The sequence below is a fragment of the Balaenoptera musculus genome, chromosome 8 (assembly GCF_009873245.2).
Source record: "Balaenoptera musculus isolate JJ_BM4_2016_0621 chromosome 8, mBalMus1.pri.v3, whole genome shotgun sequence".
Taxonomy (NCBI): Eukaryota; Metazoa; Chordata; class Mammalia; order Artiodactyla; family Balaenopteridae; genus Balaenoptera; species Balaenoptera musculus.
The window spans coordinates 67547849-67560316 of NC_045792.1; the positions used below are offsets into that span (position 1 = coordinate 67547849).

The window sequence follows — 12468 nt, forward strand, 5'->3', positions numbered from 1 at the left end:
TCACCTTAAGTTTATAATAATTCAGATTTGAAAGAGGTCTGACAGTAAAATTCATTCTACATCAGGTAACCATTTCTAAACCTTAGCATTAGAACAATATCATTCTCTTAAGTTCATGCTTTAAACTTGGTATACCTTCAACAAAACTTTACAAATAGAGCACACAAATCAAAGATTATGTTTTAAATAATAGTTAACTACAAAATGGAAGGCTATCCTCAATGCTGTTTATCAACCAATTTTTCCTGATGTTTGCACTTTCAATCAAAATCTGTTAACACAAAAGTCTGTTAACACAAGGTTATATAAAAACAAAAGAGAACTTAAATACCAGCAAAAATTAAGTATTTAAACAATTGTATTCCAGATGTGGGATAGAGACTAAAGACCTAAAAGAAATGAAGACACCAAAAGAACCCCCAAATAATGTAGAGCCTCCATTAATTTATATCTGATCTTGTTCCTCCCCCCACAAAAAGATGAGGCCAATATTTACCAAAATGTTTTTAAATTAAATGTGAAATAAGTGGGTAAGAACAAGTGAGTATAAACAAGCCTGCTACTAAATACTAAAAATATTATTTTCCTGCAGGTTACTGGTGTTAGAGCTGCCCATGTGTGAAGAATTAACAGAAAATTCAGTCATTAATGGGACTTAGGAAAAATCCAAATACTGTAATTTAAATCAAAGTCATTCTCTAAATGAGGTAATGTAGCATTAATACTGAATTACAGGTAAGTTTAAGAGTATCTAACTAAATTAGAGCTGTGGGTGTTACCTAAGAAATTACAACATGTGAATGGAGCTGGTGCAAATACTTGCAGGCTTATAGAGTCCACTGAAGTTCTGTATAATACGTAAAAATGTCATGTCCCCAAATCTACTTCCTTTTTATTTGTCACCTATTACAGGACCTCTATAAAATCCAGTGTGCCACACTCAGCACAGTGTTTTTGATCATGCCACTTTCTCATTAAACATATCTGTTCACTTACATGATTACAAATAATTGGCTTCCCAATAGCAAAATTCCTTCTCACCTGTCTCTGATGATCCAGATCTGCTTTATTACCAATTAAAATCATTGGAAACTCATCACGATCCTTTACTCTGAGAATCTGTCTTTGAAACTTATAGATTTCTTCAAAACTAAAAACACAAAAACAAATTAATCAATTTGGTCAACTATCAGAATTCAGAGTCCCGTGCTCCATTTACTACTTTATTACTTTTCCTTTTTCTATAAAAACAAGAATGCAAATGCAATGAAATAGTGATCTAGACATGAACAGGAGACCTACAATTGAATAGTGATACAAACCTGCCTCTATCTGTGACTGAAAAGACCAACAGGAAACCCTCGCCAGTTCTCATATACTGTTCTCTCATAGCTCCAAACTCCTCTTGTCCCGCTGTATCCAGAACTAAAGAAAAAACAAGAAATGTAATTATGTTCGTATTTTCATCTTACAAAAATGGCTTCCTCACAAGGGCAGGCCCAGTTAAACTGGGTCCTCTGGAGCACATCATACTTAGTATAATTTAAAAAATGGCATTCTCCTTTTAGTACTTTATATTCAATGCTAAAGACAAATATATTCTAATGGCAGACAGTTTCAGAGTTATCTTCATCAGTGCAGATTGATTTTGTAGTTAGAATATATTAGCATAGCAATTACAAGGTTAAGAATATCAAATACATCTAGGCAGACAGTCAGATAACCTCTGAAGTCTGTTGATGTTTACCTCCTCCATGAAAAGAACTGAAAAAGATACCTGTAAATTAAAGAAAGGAAATGCTGGTCCACCCCACCCCCCAAATACCATACTGAATGTACAGATGCTAATGTATTTCTTGATCTCTGTGAATAAAAGAATCATAAAAGTTAAAAGGGGCTTCCCTGGTGGCGCAGTGGTTGGGAATCTGCCTGCCAATGCAGGGGACACGGGTTCGAGCCCTGGTCTGGGAAGATCCCACATACCGCGGAGCAACTAAGCCCGTGAGCGACAGCTACTGAGCCTGCGCGTCTGGAGCCTGTGCTCCGCAACAAGAGAGGCCGCGACAGTGAGAGGCCCGCGCACCGCGATGAAGAGTGGCCCCCGCTTGCCGCAACTAGAGAAAGCCCTCGGACAGAAACGAAGACCCAACACAGCCAAAAATAAATAATAAATAAATAATAAAAATTAAAAAAAAAAAAAAAAAAAAAAAGTTAAAAGAACAGGGCTTTCTTTTGTGGAGGGGTGGAAAGTTTAGCCAAGCACAAAACACTGTTTGCTAAGGCCTCTGTGCTATAAACTCTAAGCAAGTTAGCAAATATTGAAGCTTTTCTATATTTACTTCACCCATTTCAGCCTTCATCAAAAGGTAGGAAGAGCCGAAACCTCATGTTTTTTCCAAATGTCCCAACAAACACAACTTCAGCAAGTTACAGTGACGTGACCAATTTCACCAGAACAAGCTCAATCCAATTACTGTTTTACATAACATTTACTGAGGAATATTTAAGTTGCCTAATATGCAGATTCATCAACCAAAACTAATGAAAGAGATGGGCTTATATTCAAGATCATCTAACATTTCAATTGTAGTATTTAACCTAGCAAAACATCAAAGCTTACTTTTAAAAATATGTTACGTGAACCATCAAATAAAGGAAGATTACTTACTATCTAGCCGGGCTGCCCGGTCATCTATCACGCACTGCTTTGTGTAGGAATCCTCGATGGTTGGATCATAATCCGTTACAAAATAGGACTGTAAGAAAAAGAACCTTATTTTAAAATTTATGTTTACTTGCCCAAGTACCAATGTAACTTTATCCAGAATTAATCAAAATATTTTCATTGTATTAAGGTTTATCCTACTATGTTAATTCCCCATTAAATGAAGTCTATTCAGAGCAGGTTTCAAGTAGAGAAAGGGTACTAAATATCTCTGAATTTTCATCTGAAATATGCAAGAAGACTGTAAAAGATCTACTGCAGTTTTTCTTTTCATAATTAACTTATATACACCTAAGACTCTAGATCTCAAATTCCAGAAAAACTAGAAAAACACAGTAAGCTATAATTCAGGTCTATCTGCAACCCGATGGCAGGCATCAGTCCTTAGAACAAAGTAGTTTGAAACAAACAGGATAACACGAAGTCTGCCTGATTCAATGCCTCATCTTCTTTTCTCCACTTTTCGCACACCTTGTCTTAGAGTTCCCTTTCAGCTGCCTTGTGTATTATCCTAAGGAAATGATTTCAGGATTTTTTTTCATCTTTGTGGATCTCAAACTTATTCTTTCACTAATATTTTTGTTAGTTTTTCATCTTAACTTCTATTTCTTCTTCTGTTAGCAAAGCCACCCAACTATTATCTTATGATATCATCACCAGAAGGAGGACAGTTAAGGTAGCAGAGTAAGAAGGGAAGAGTCTTAGCGAACCACTTAATGTTTGTATGTTACATTTCACAATCTTTTTTTAAAGGTTTTAGAAAAAAAACAAACAAGAATCTGAAAGACAACTTATTTCCCCCTTCATACAGAAGGGCACTAACTAGGATACTGACATCAGTTCTGAGTATCTCCTTCGCTCTGTCCCTCTTGACTGACTTCCTCACAGCCTATTTTGCCACTAGCTCATTACAAAATCTGAGGGATGACTTGGAAGAAGGCAGCTTAATGCTAGGGACAGGCGCCAAAGGTGTTCAGTCATTCTTCAGGCAAGGGCTCCTGGAAGCTGGACCTGCTGGCTCCAGAGACACATCATTCTTAAGTGACAACCCCTGCATGGTGAGCTGTGCAAACACCAGAAAGCTACTCAGAAGTAGGCACTCTGAACAGGGCAGCAAAGAAACTCCTGGTTTGGCGGCGGAAGGGAGCCTGATCTGCTTGCTACCATGACTCTACATATTTATTTTATTTGTGAATGACACTTTCTGTTTTTTATTTACATTTTTGGATTAACTTTAATTACAGAATTCGGCATCCATAATCCTATTTCCTTTTTGATGGCTTCATTTAAATGCATGATTTATTAAACAACGTCTATTGAAAACAAAAACATTTACCAACAGGAGCAGCTTTGAGTAGAAAGCCATCTCCATCACCACCCCATCCCCATTCAAAAATACACAGACATCAAAACAATCCTGAACTGACTTTCTGGCACCCACACCTCTTCAAAAAGTAAATACAACTGGCAATAACAATATTCTTTGTATCCACTACTCTAAACAACACAAAACAGCAGTCTTTCACCAAGCAAGCTGGATAAAGCATGCTATTTATATCTTAAGATTAGTTTCCTGAAACATGTTTCTCCATAGTAATCTGACACTTCTTGCCATGCTTTCATCTTGTAAAACCTAAGTTTCATTGACTACTCCCAAGTTATGCCTAAATGTGCCAAAATGTCCCTCCCACTTTGAAAACACAATGGACAAATATTAAATATATTTTTTCAAATGTCCAAGTCATGTATAATAGCTAGAACTCTTTCAATGTGATGGGTTTTTTTGCATTGTGATACCAAATTTAAAAAAATAACACATATAGAGGATTGTTGGTTTAAGCAACTTAGAGGGCAATTAAAATAAACTGTTTTTCCTTTCTGTGACTGTGGAAGTTTCATATTTTCTTTGGATGTCTTAGCTCTTGAAATACAATCTTAATGTTATAAGAATTTTGCCACTTCACTAACACTGGCATGCATTTATTCCACTCATTAATTTTTTTTTAAATGTTAACTTTTAAACGTGTAGATACTCTTTTTTTTTTTTTATATTTATTTATTTATTTATTTATGGCTGTGTTGGGTCTCCGTTTCTGTGCGAGGGCCCTCTCTAGTTGCGGCAAGCGGGGGCCACTCTTCATCGCGGTGCGCGGGCCTCTCACCGTCACGGCCTCTCCCGTTGCGGAGCACAGGCTCCAGACGCGCAGGCTCAGTAATCGTGGCTCACGGGCCCAGCCGCTCCGTGGCATGTGGGATCTTCCCAGACCAGGGCTCGAACCCGTGTGCCCCCTGCATTGGCAGGCAGATTCTCAACCACTGCGCCACCAGGGAAGCCCTCCACTCATTAATTTTTAAGACAAATTAATTGTTGGAATTTCTGGATATTTAGGTCTACATTTCATCTGTGTTGGTCCTATTTCAAAATTTGTAGAGACCTTGCTACATACCGATTTTAAAGAGCCATCCTCACTGAGAGCATCATCCTCCCTCATAAAGATCCATCTTAAGGAACATTACTCTGAGGCCTGACTGTCACAGAATCAAAGATCCCTTTCCCTCTCACAATTCTAATAAGCCACAGGTTATAATGTGCCTAAAAACAGCAACCATCGTGTGCAGCTAAGAAAGATAACCATTACCTCCTACCACAAAGACATAACATTTTTGTTACTTAAACCTGGGTCCCAGATATTTGAGGCAGCAGATCACCAACAAGAAATCAGTCTCTGATGATGGGCAGTCCTGGATTTAATTCTAACTCTGCTACCTTCTAGCTGTGGAACCTAAGGTAAGTTACTTTACCTCTTTAACCTTCAGCATCTGTAAAACAGGATAGTAACAAAACCCCATGGAACAGATAAAATGAAGTAATGAATATAAAGCGCCAAGACATGCTGATGATTAATAAATGTTAGTCAGTGTACTGTTTTTGTCATGTAATAAAATAGTATGAACTAACATTTTTATTCAAGTAAAAAGATGTGCTAATACCAGGAACAGCTGTTATAATTCCAATCCTAGTTATACCACAGACCAAACTTGGTATCCAAAATGTTGTGTATCAAGATAAAAGCTCCCCATCTGGAGTTCTGGAAATATTTTTTGGGTCTGAGCAGTAATTACACAAGTATATACATATGTAAAAACTCATAAAGCAGCACATTTAAGATGTGTGCACTTTTTTGTACATATACAAATTATACCTCTATAAAATGCATGAATGGTTCCCCACTGCTTATAGGATTCAGCCCTTTCTTTACACAGTTCACAAAGCCCTCCAGTTTGAGGTGTGTTGCTCACCATTCAAAGTGTTATTTTTCACGACGTGAAACCCTTCTGCTGATTGCTCTTGCTCTTGGTTTCATGCATTTGTTCAACAATTATTTATGGGGCATCCCAAGGACAAGGTCCTTACTTTCACGGAACCCACTGTTTTTTACACATCTAGCAATTGTGCTGTGACTGGGGGCAAGGGGAATGGGGAGTATTAATCGTATTGGCCAAAGAACAGAAACAGCATGAAATGCAACTAACATGCTTGTTCAGAAGGCAACAAAATTTAAGCAGTTAATACTGCAGTCATACATAGGAACTATGTGTACAATTCACTTATAAACATAGAGCCCCAGCAATTTGCCTGAAAACAGTCTCTCTCCTGAAATTGAAAAAAGCTACCAACCACAGCCCAGAAAGGATATTTTGTAGCAGAAAGCAAGAAAAAAAAACCAAAACACAGCACTGCATTGTGGAAGACAGTAGAGGCTCAGGCAAGGGCAGGAAAGTTCAGTCCATTGAAAGGGGTAATGAGGGTCGGGGGTGGAGAAAGTAATGTGCTTTCCTGAAAACACAGGAAAGGATGCATGGAGAAGAATCTCAGCCAGAAAGAAATGGAATGCCTCCTTTCAATGAGTGGGATGCCTTCCAGGTAGTAAGAAGGGCAAATGTGGACCTAAGTCTCTTTAAGGTTGTTAGGATTTATGGAGAAAAGTTTAAGATTAGGGAAGCTGTCCCATTCAGACAGGGAGACTTTCCCTGATAAACTCTGGTCTGAGTAGGGTTGTCCAAAGCTCTCAGTAACAGAATAGTGATAGCTGGGAATGCTATTCCTGCATATATGCCACTAGGTTGCACAACAGGAGCTCTGCTTGGCTTAAGAGAATTGCCACTTCGTTCTCTTCCCATTCAAAGAAGTTGCCTTAAGGAAGATAAGGAGGAGCCCAGGGAGGAAACAGAATAAGCTGAGGCAACTTCTGCATTTAGTGGGCAGGAGTGACAAGTCACTCTCTCCAGACGCCGAGCTGCTGGTGAAAGTGTAGTTCCCAAGCACTGCCACAGAGCGGTGCCTGGTCTACACTTTGGGTTGGGTAATTTACTGGAGATTCTGGGAAACTCAGTAAATCCAGCTCACTGGTTAAAGTCCACCACCCTCGCATATAAAAAGGACAGGAGGTTAGACCTAAGGTGCCACTGGGGAGCTGTAAACAAATGACAGGGCATTTCTGAACACAGCACGATTCTTAGGATCCTCTAAACACATAGGAAAGAAGAGGGGAAAGGGAGAGAGCAGAGGAAGGAAACTGGTTAAACAGTATGGGAAAACCTTGACAACTACTGAATCTGGGTAATGTGTATACGAGTGTATATTATACTATTCTCTCTACTTTTTGCATATATTATTTTAAAAAATTTAAATCTGGTGGTAGCACATTAAATACTACAGGAAGGGTCAAATCAAGGGAAGAATAAACTGGATCGTTTTTAGTCCTGAGCTTTCACCTCACTCTACTCAAGACCAACTAACTCACCTAGAAAGTTGAATTTTTTTTCTTGGCCAGACTATTTTGCAGTCCTCTTTATGTTTTACATTTTCACTTTGATTGTCCATGCTTCCCCCAACCCGACTAGAATATAAGATCCATGAGGACAGAGATTTTTGTCAGAGGTAGAGTGACTTGCCTAATGTTTAAAGAGCAAATCACCGGCAGATCCAGCACTAAAAGCAAGGTTTCCAGGCTTTTGGCCAATGTTCCTTCTGCTCTACTCACCCTGACTCTCTGGAGTTAAAGCACACTCATACGCACCCTCCATTCCTGCTTCCACTGCTCCCATTTTAAACAAATGAAATATTCTCCATCACAGTAACAGGAGTCATCATTTATAGAGCATTTGTTATGTGGCAAGCAGTTTATAACTGATACATATAAAATTTTCCCAATTAATTTTCACAATGATCCTTTAGATATATATTTCCCTCTTAACAGATTTTTTTTTTAAATGAGGCACAGAATTATGTTACCTCTTCCAGGTCACACAGCTAATAAGGAGAAGAACTACAATTTAAGTTCAGCTCTTATCCTCATGAATGTTTCAGAATTCCTGCTATTTAATATAATTCATAAAATTTCAAATCTTTCATTCCTTTATTGGCCTGTAAATAAGGAGTAAAAGTACCATGAAAAATAAGGAACAAGGAAAACCAAGACTAACAACTTCATGTTCCTTTCTTACCTTTCTTGAGTTCCTGCTCACCTCTCCCTTTTCCCCCAAGCGACACACAGAACCCAGGTCATGAAACATTCTAGACACAAAATTCTGTGGTTCTCTGGCTCCTCTCCACTTTAAGTCAGTATTTTCCTATTATTATTTCTAGCCACAAAACCTGTATTGTTTTTTAAATTATGATAAAATAAACCCAAACATGAGGTTTTAGGAGGGCTTGCTTTCTATTAATACATGCATTTATAAAGTCTTCACTAGAAGCAGCAGGATGAGAAGAAAACGTATGGGCTACGGAGTTTGAGAGAACTGAAATTCAAACACAGATGCCATTCTACTTCCTCTTAGTTTGATTAACATCTCTAAAGCCCATTTTCTCAACAGAAAAGAGTGAGAACAGGGCTAATTTAAGGAGGGCATATTCCAGTGTCCACTTCAGATGTGGCACTGAAGGATAATGGAAAAGGAAACCCAGAAGGCAGAAAGCAGGCACAAGGAAGGGGGATGGTGAAGGGTTAGGGCTGCTCACAGAGCTGCCCCGAGGGACTGAACAGCTGCGATCACCAGTGATGCTGTGTGTGCACCACTCCTCTTCCTGCTTATCCCGGCCCATTCCACCACTGGATCTTGGTGTGCAGCCGCCAGGGAGGCAGCAGAGTGAAGTGGGAAGAGCCTGAGGTGTGAGTCACCGACCAGGATACAACTCTACCACCTTTACCAGATGCGGGAAACTGGAGCACCTCATTTAATCTGCCTGAACCTCAGTTTCCTTGTCTGTAAGATGGAAATAATACTAACCTTGCCGGATTGTTGTAAAAAGTAAAAATAATGTATGTGGAGTATTTTTACAGCACAGCCTATGATACACAGTAAGCCTTAAGTTATAGCTAATGAAGCCCAAACCACATCTTACTTTCTTTGCAAGGCCTCCAGTACTCCAACCAGAAAATGATCTCGGTATGCTCTGAATTCCTCTTACCCTTAAGGTGATGATAGTCTGGGTTTTCCCAACTTCAAATAGTCTACCTTATCATTAAAAGTTGTGATTTGGAAAATACGTATATCAAGCTTTACGTATACCATGTAATTGGTACTTACAATTTCCTTTATAATTGCTCATCTTTTCATGTATGTGTATATATGAAGATATAAATGAAACACTGAGCTAATAAACTCAACAGGTTATAAGCATAAAACGTTCCTTCAAAGCTCTTCTGTGTGCAAGTTCTTCCTTGCACCTGAATGAAATCTAAGGCAAATCTCCTAATTTTTTCCAATCATTCTTCAATTATAAATAGTTGTTCAATTACTTTCAACCCCAAGAACATTGTGATTTCAATAATTAAGATGTCTATACAGATGGCTAGTAGGCACATGAAAAGATGCTCAATCTCACTAATTATTAGAGAAATGCAAATCAAAACCACAATGAGGTACCACCTCACACAGGTCAGAATGGCCATCATTAAAAAGTCTACAAATAACAAATGCAAATAAACATAGAAACAAACCTAAATGTCCATCAACAAATGAATGGATAAAAAAGATGTGGTACATATATACAATGGAATACTACTCAGCCATAAAAAAAGAATGAAATAATGCCATTTGCAGCAACATGGATACAACTGGAGATTATCATACTAAGTGAAGTAAGAAAGAGAAAGACAAATACCATGTGATATCAATTATATGTGTAAGCTAAAATATGGCACAAAGGAACCTATCTACAAAACAGAAACAGACTCATAGACACAGAGATCAGACTTGTGGTTGCCAAGGGGGAGGGGGGAGGGGGGTAAAGAGAGGGATGGACTGGGAGTTTGGGGTTGGTAGATGCAACCTATTACATTTAGAACGGATAAACAACAAGGTTCTAATGTATAGCACAGGGAACTATATTCAATATCCTGTGATAAACCATAATGGAAAAGAATACTAAAAAAGAATGTATGTATGTGTATAACTGAGTCACTTTGCTGTACAGCAGAGATTGGCACAGCACTGTAAATCAACTATACTTCAATTTAAAAAAACTGAAAAAAAAGAAAAAACATAATAATTAAGATTTCTAGTACAGCGTCTTAATTGCATTAGTCAATACTCATCTAAATTAAAGTTTCTTTCTCCCCTTTCTACACAGAGCTGAGACGTCTGCGATTGGACAGGGGTGTGGGGATAGTTAAGACCAGTCATCTTCTCTCTTTCCCCATATTATTATGCATCTTTTCTGCCCCCAGCAAGGCTGCCTCTGCTCTGGCTCCTTAAGGGCTGGAGCTGAAGGAGTGGGGAGAAGTAAGGGGGCTTGAAAAGACCACACCAATGAAATCTGATGTCCATGCTAACTTTCTCATGAGGGCCTACAGGCTTCCTGGAAGAGTACACCAGTGAGACCCTCCACGTGCAATTCCCAGGACATGAGTGAGTCCTGGCCATTTACACTTCCAACTCTCAATCCTTGGGGTTCCCATGGGCACCTCCCGATTCACAGCATCTTCTAGGTAGCCATGCACAGTGTCTCTTTTTAGAAGGCTTTTTAAGCTGGTTTCATCCAGAAACTCAGGGAAACCTACTGTCTTCCAAAGTGCATATTGCTAACTAAACAGCCCTCTTCCTTTCTCTCTGCTATCAATCCACAGATTCACATACTAATCCTTATGCTCTCCAAACACCTGGGGATACATGTCAAGTTCTCAGAATGATTCTATTAGAGCTTCCCCCATCATTAGGCTTCAATGAAGGGGGCTTAAGAGAAGCATCCTCTCCTCTCTGCTGAGTGTGGAGGCGGGAAAGGACAAAGAACACACAGCACACTGACAGCTCTCTCCAAAAAACATCCTTGTCTCAGAACCCTTAACTCTCCACACTTTTACTTCCTGGAGATAAAGCATGGGCTAAATGTGCAATAGCAATTTAAGGCCACCTTCTATTCTATGCAAGTCCTTGAAATATGAGAGTCACTTGGCAACTACTGCTTTATTCCCAGCCTTTGGGGCTTCAAGAGAAACTAAAATAGGTTAGAGTTCCAGTTAAAATCCTGTTATGTATGTCCAACTAGATTTGATGAATCCAAGGCCTACCTCACGCCTTTCAGAACTTCTTTGGCATTAAGCAAGGTACTCTGCACAAACATAGTGAGAGCCTCAAAATATTTTCTGCTGGAAAACCCAGTAATTATGAAGATCATAATGAGGAGTTAGGAATTAATTTCCAAGAGCACTATAAGGACCTGGTTAGCTATCAGGAGCCTCTGTTTGCTAAAACAGGAGCCGTGCAAATTCCTCTGGTAACACTAGAGAAGACTACAGCAACTTCAGGCAGCTGTGAGCCAGAGTCGGGCGCTTCCTGGTGTCACTTTTTAACAGCAGCTGTCAAGTCACAGAGAACCTTTGTTCCCTGCAACACCCTCCCTTACTTTCATGTCAAGTGTTTCCAATATGCTTGATATTCCTTCACTCAAGTACATATTTTTTCCCTGATTGAAATGAGTATTTCATTTAATCTAACATGCATAATTACAGAGATCTCCATAATTTATCCTCCAGAACTCTAATGCAGAATAATAAAAGCTACTCTAAACGCTGTAATCTTTTAGCGTCTTTTTAACAAAACTTAGGCCTTCAGTCAATGTTGCTGTCTCAGACTGTCTAAAGCCACCATGTGCGCCTTTCATGTGACTTCTGTGCAATCTCAGCGATAATATACATACCTCAAGCAAAGTAACTGCTTGCAAATCAATGGGTCTAGTATGCACTAAGAAAAGTACAGTACGAAGTCAACTTACAAACTGGATCTATTACAAAAGTTTGTTTCTAAAGTCAGTTATTTGGTGCTCATTTTCCCAGGGGAAAACTGTTCTAATCTGTGTTTAGGTCCATAGGCCAGACCACAAAAACTACCGTTGAAATTTGGTCCTGAGCCACTATTAACCCTGAGTCTAACCTCTGAAGCAGAGTCGTCTGGCCCAAGAAGAGTTTTGTTTCCTTTCCCAGAGTACAGAGCCAGCCAAAGCTACGCTTATAAGGAGGAAAAGCTTGTCTTGGGACACCCCTTGTACACCCAGCCTCCTCATTCTGCCCCAACTCCCCACTACTACACTCTTACCCTAGCTCTCACCCAGAGGCACCAGGTAGACAATTATCGGTCCAAACGAGAGCACACTGCAGCATGAGACAGCTCACCCCAGCCCTGCAAATGCTTGCTCTTTTTCAAAAGCAAAATTCTAAACCAAAATGAACCTTCAGTAA

The 12468-nt window shown here is 39.2% G+C and overlaps 1 protein-coding gene across 2 annotated transcripts in view; it reads right to left on the bottom strand.

Annotated features, from left to right (window-relative positions):
• RRAS2 (RAS related 2) overlaps positions 1-12468 on the bottom strand; it is a 150709-nt gene that overhangs the window by 13593 nt on the left and 124648 nt on the right. For both annotated transcript variants that reach the window (XM_036860840.1, XM_036860839.1), the window contains exons 2-4: positions 2669-2756; positions 1323-1425; positions 1042-1150 (exon numbers count right to left, since the gene is read on the bottom strand). In XM_036860840.1, coding sequence (XP_036716735.1) covers positions 1042-1150; positions 1323-1425; positions 2669-2756 — 300 coding nt within the window. The remainder of the gene's footprint in view (positions 1-1041; positions 1151-1322; positions 1426-2668; positions 2757-12468) is intronic.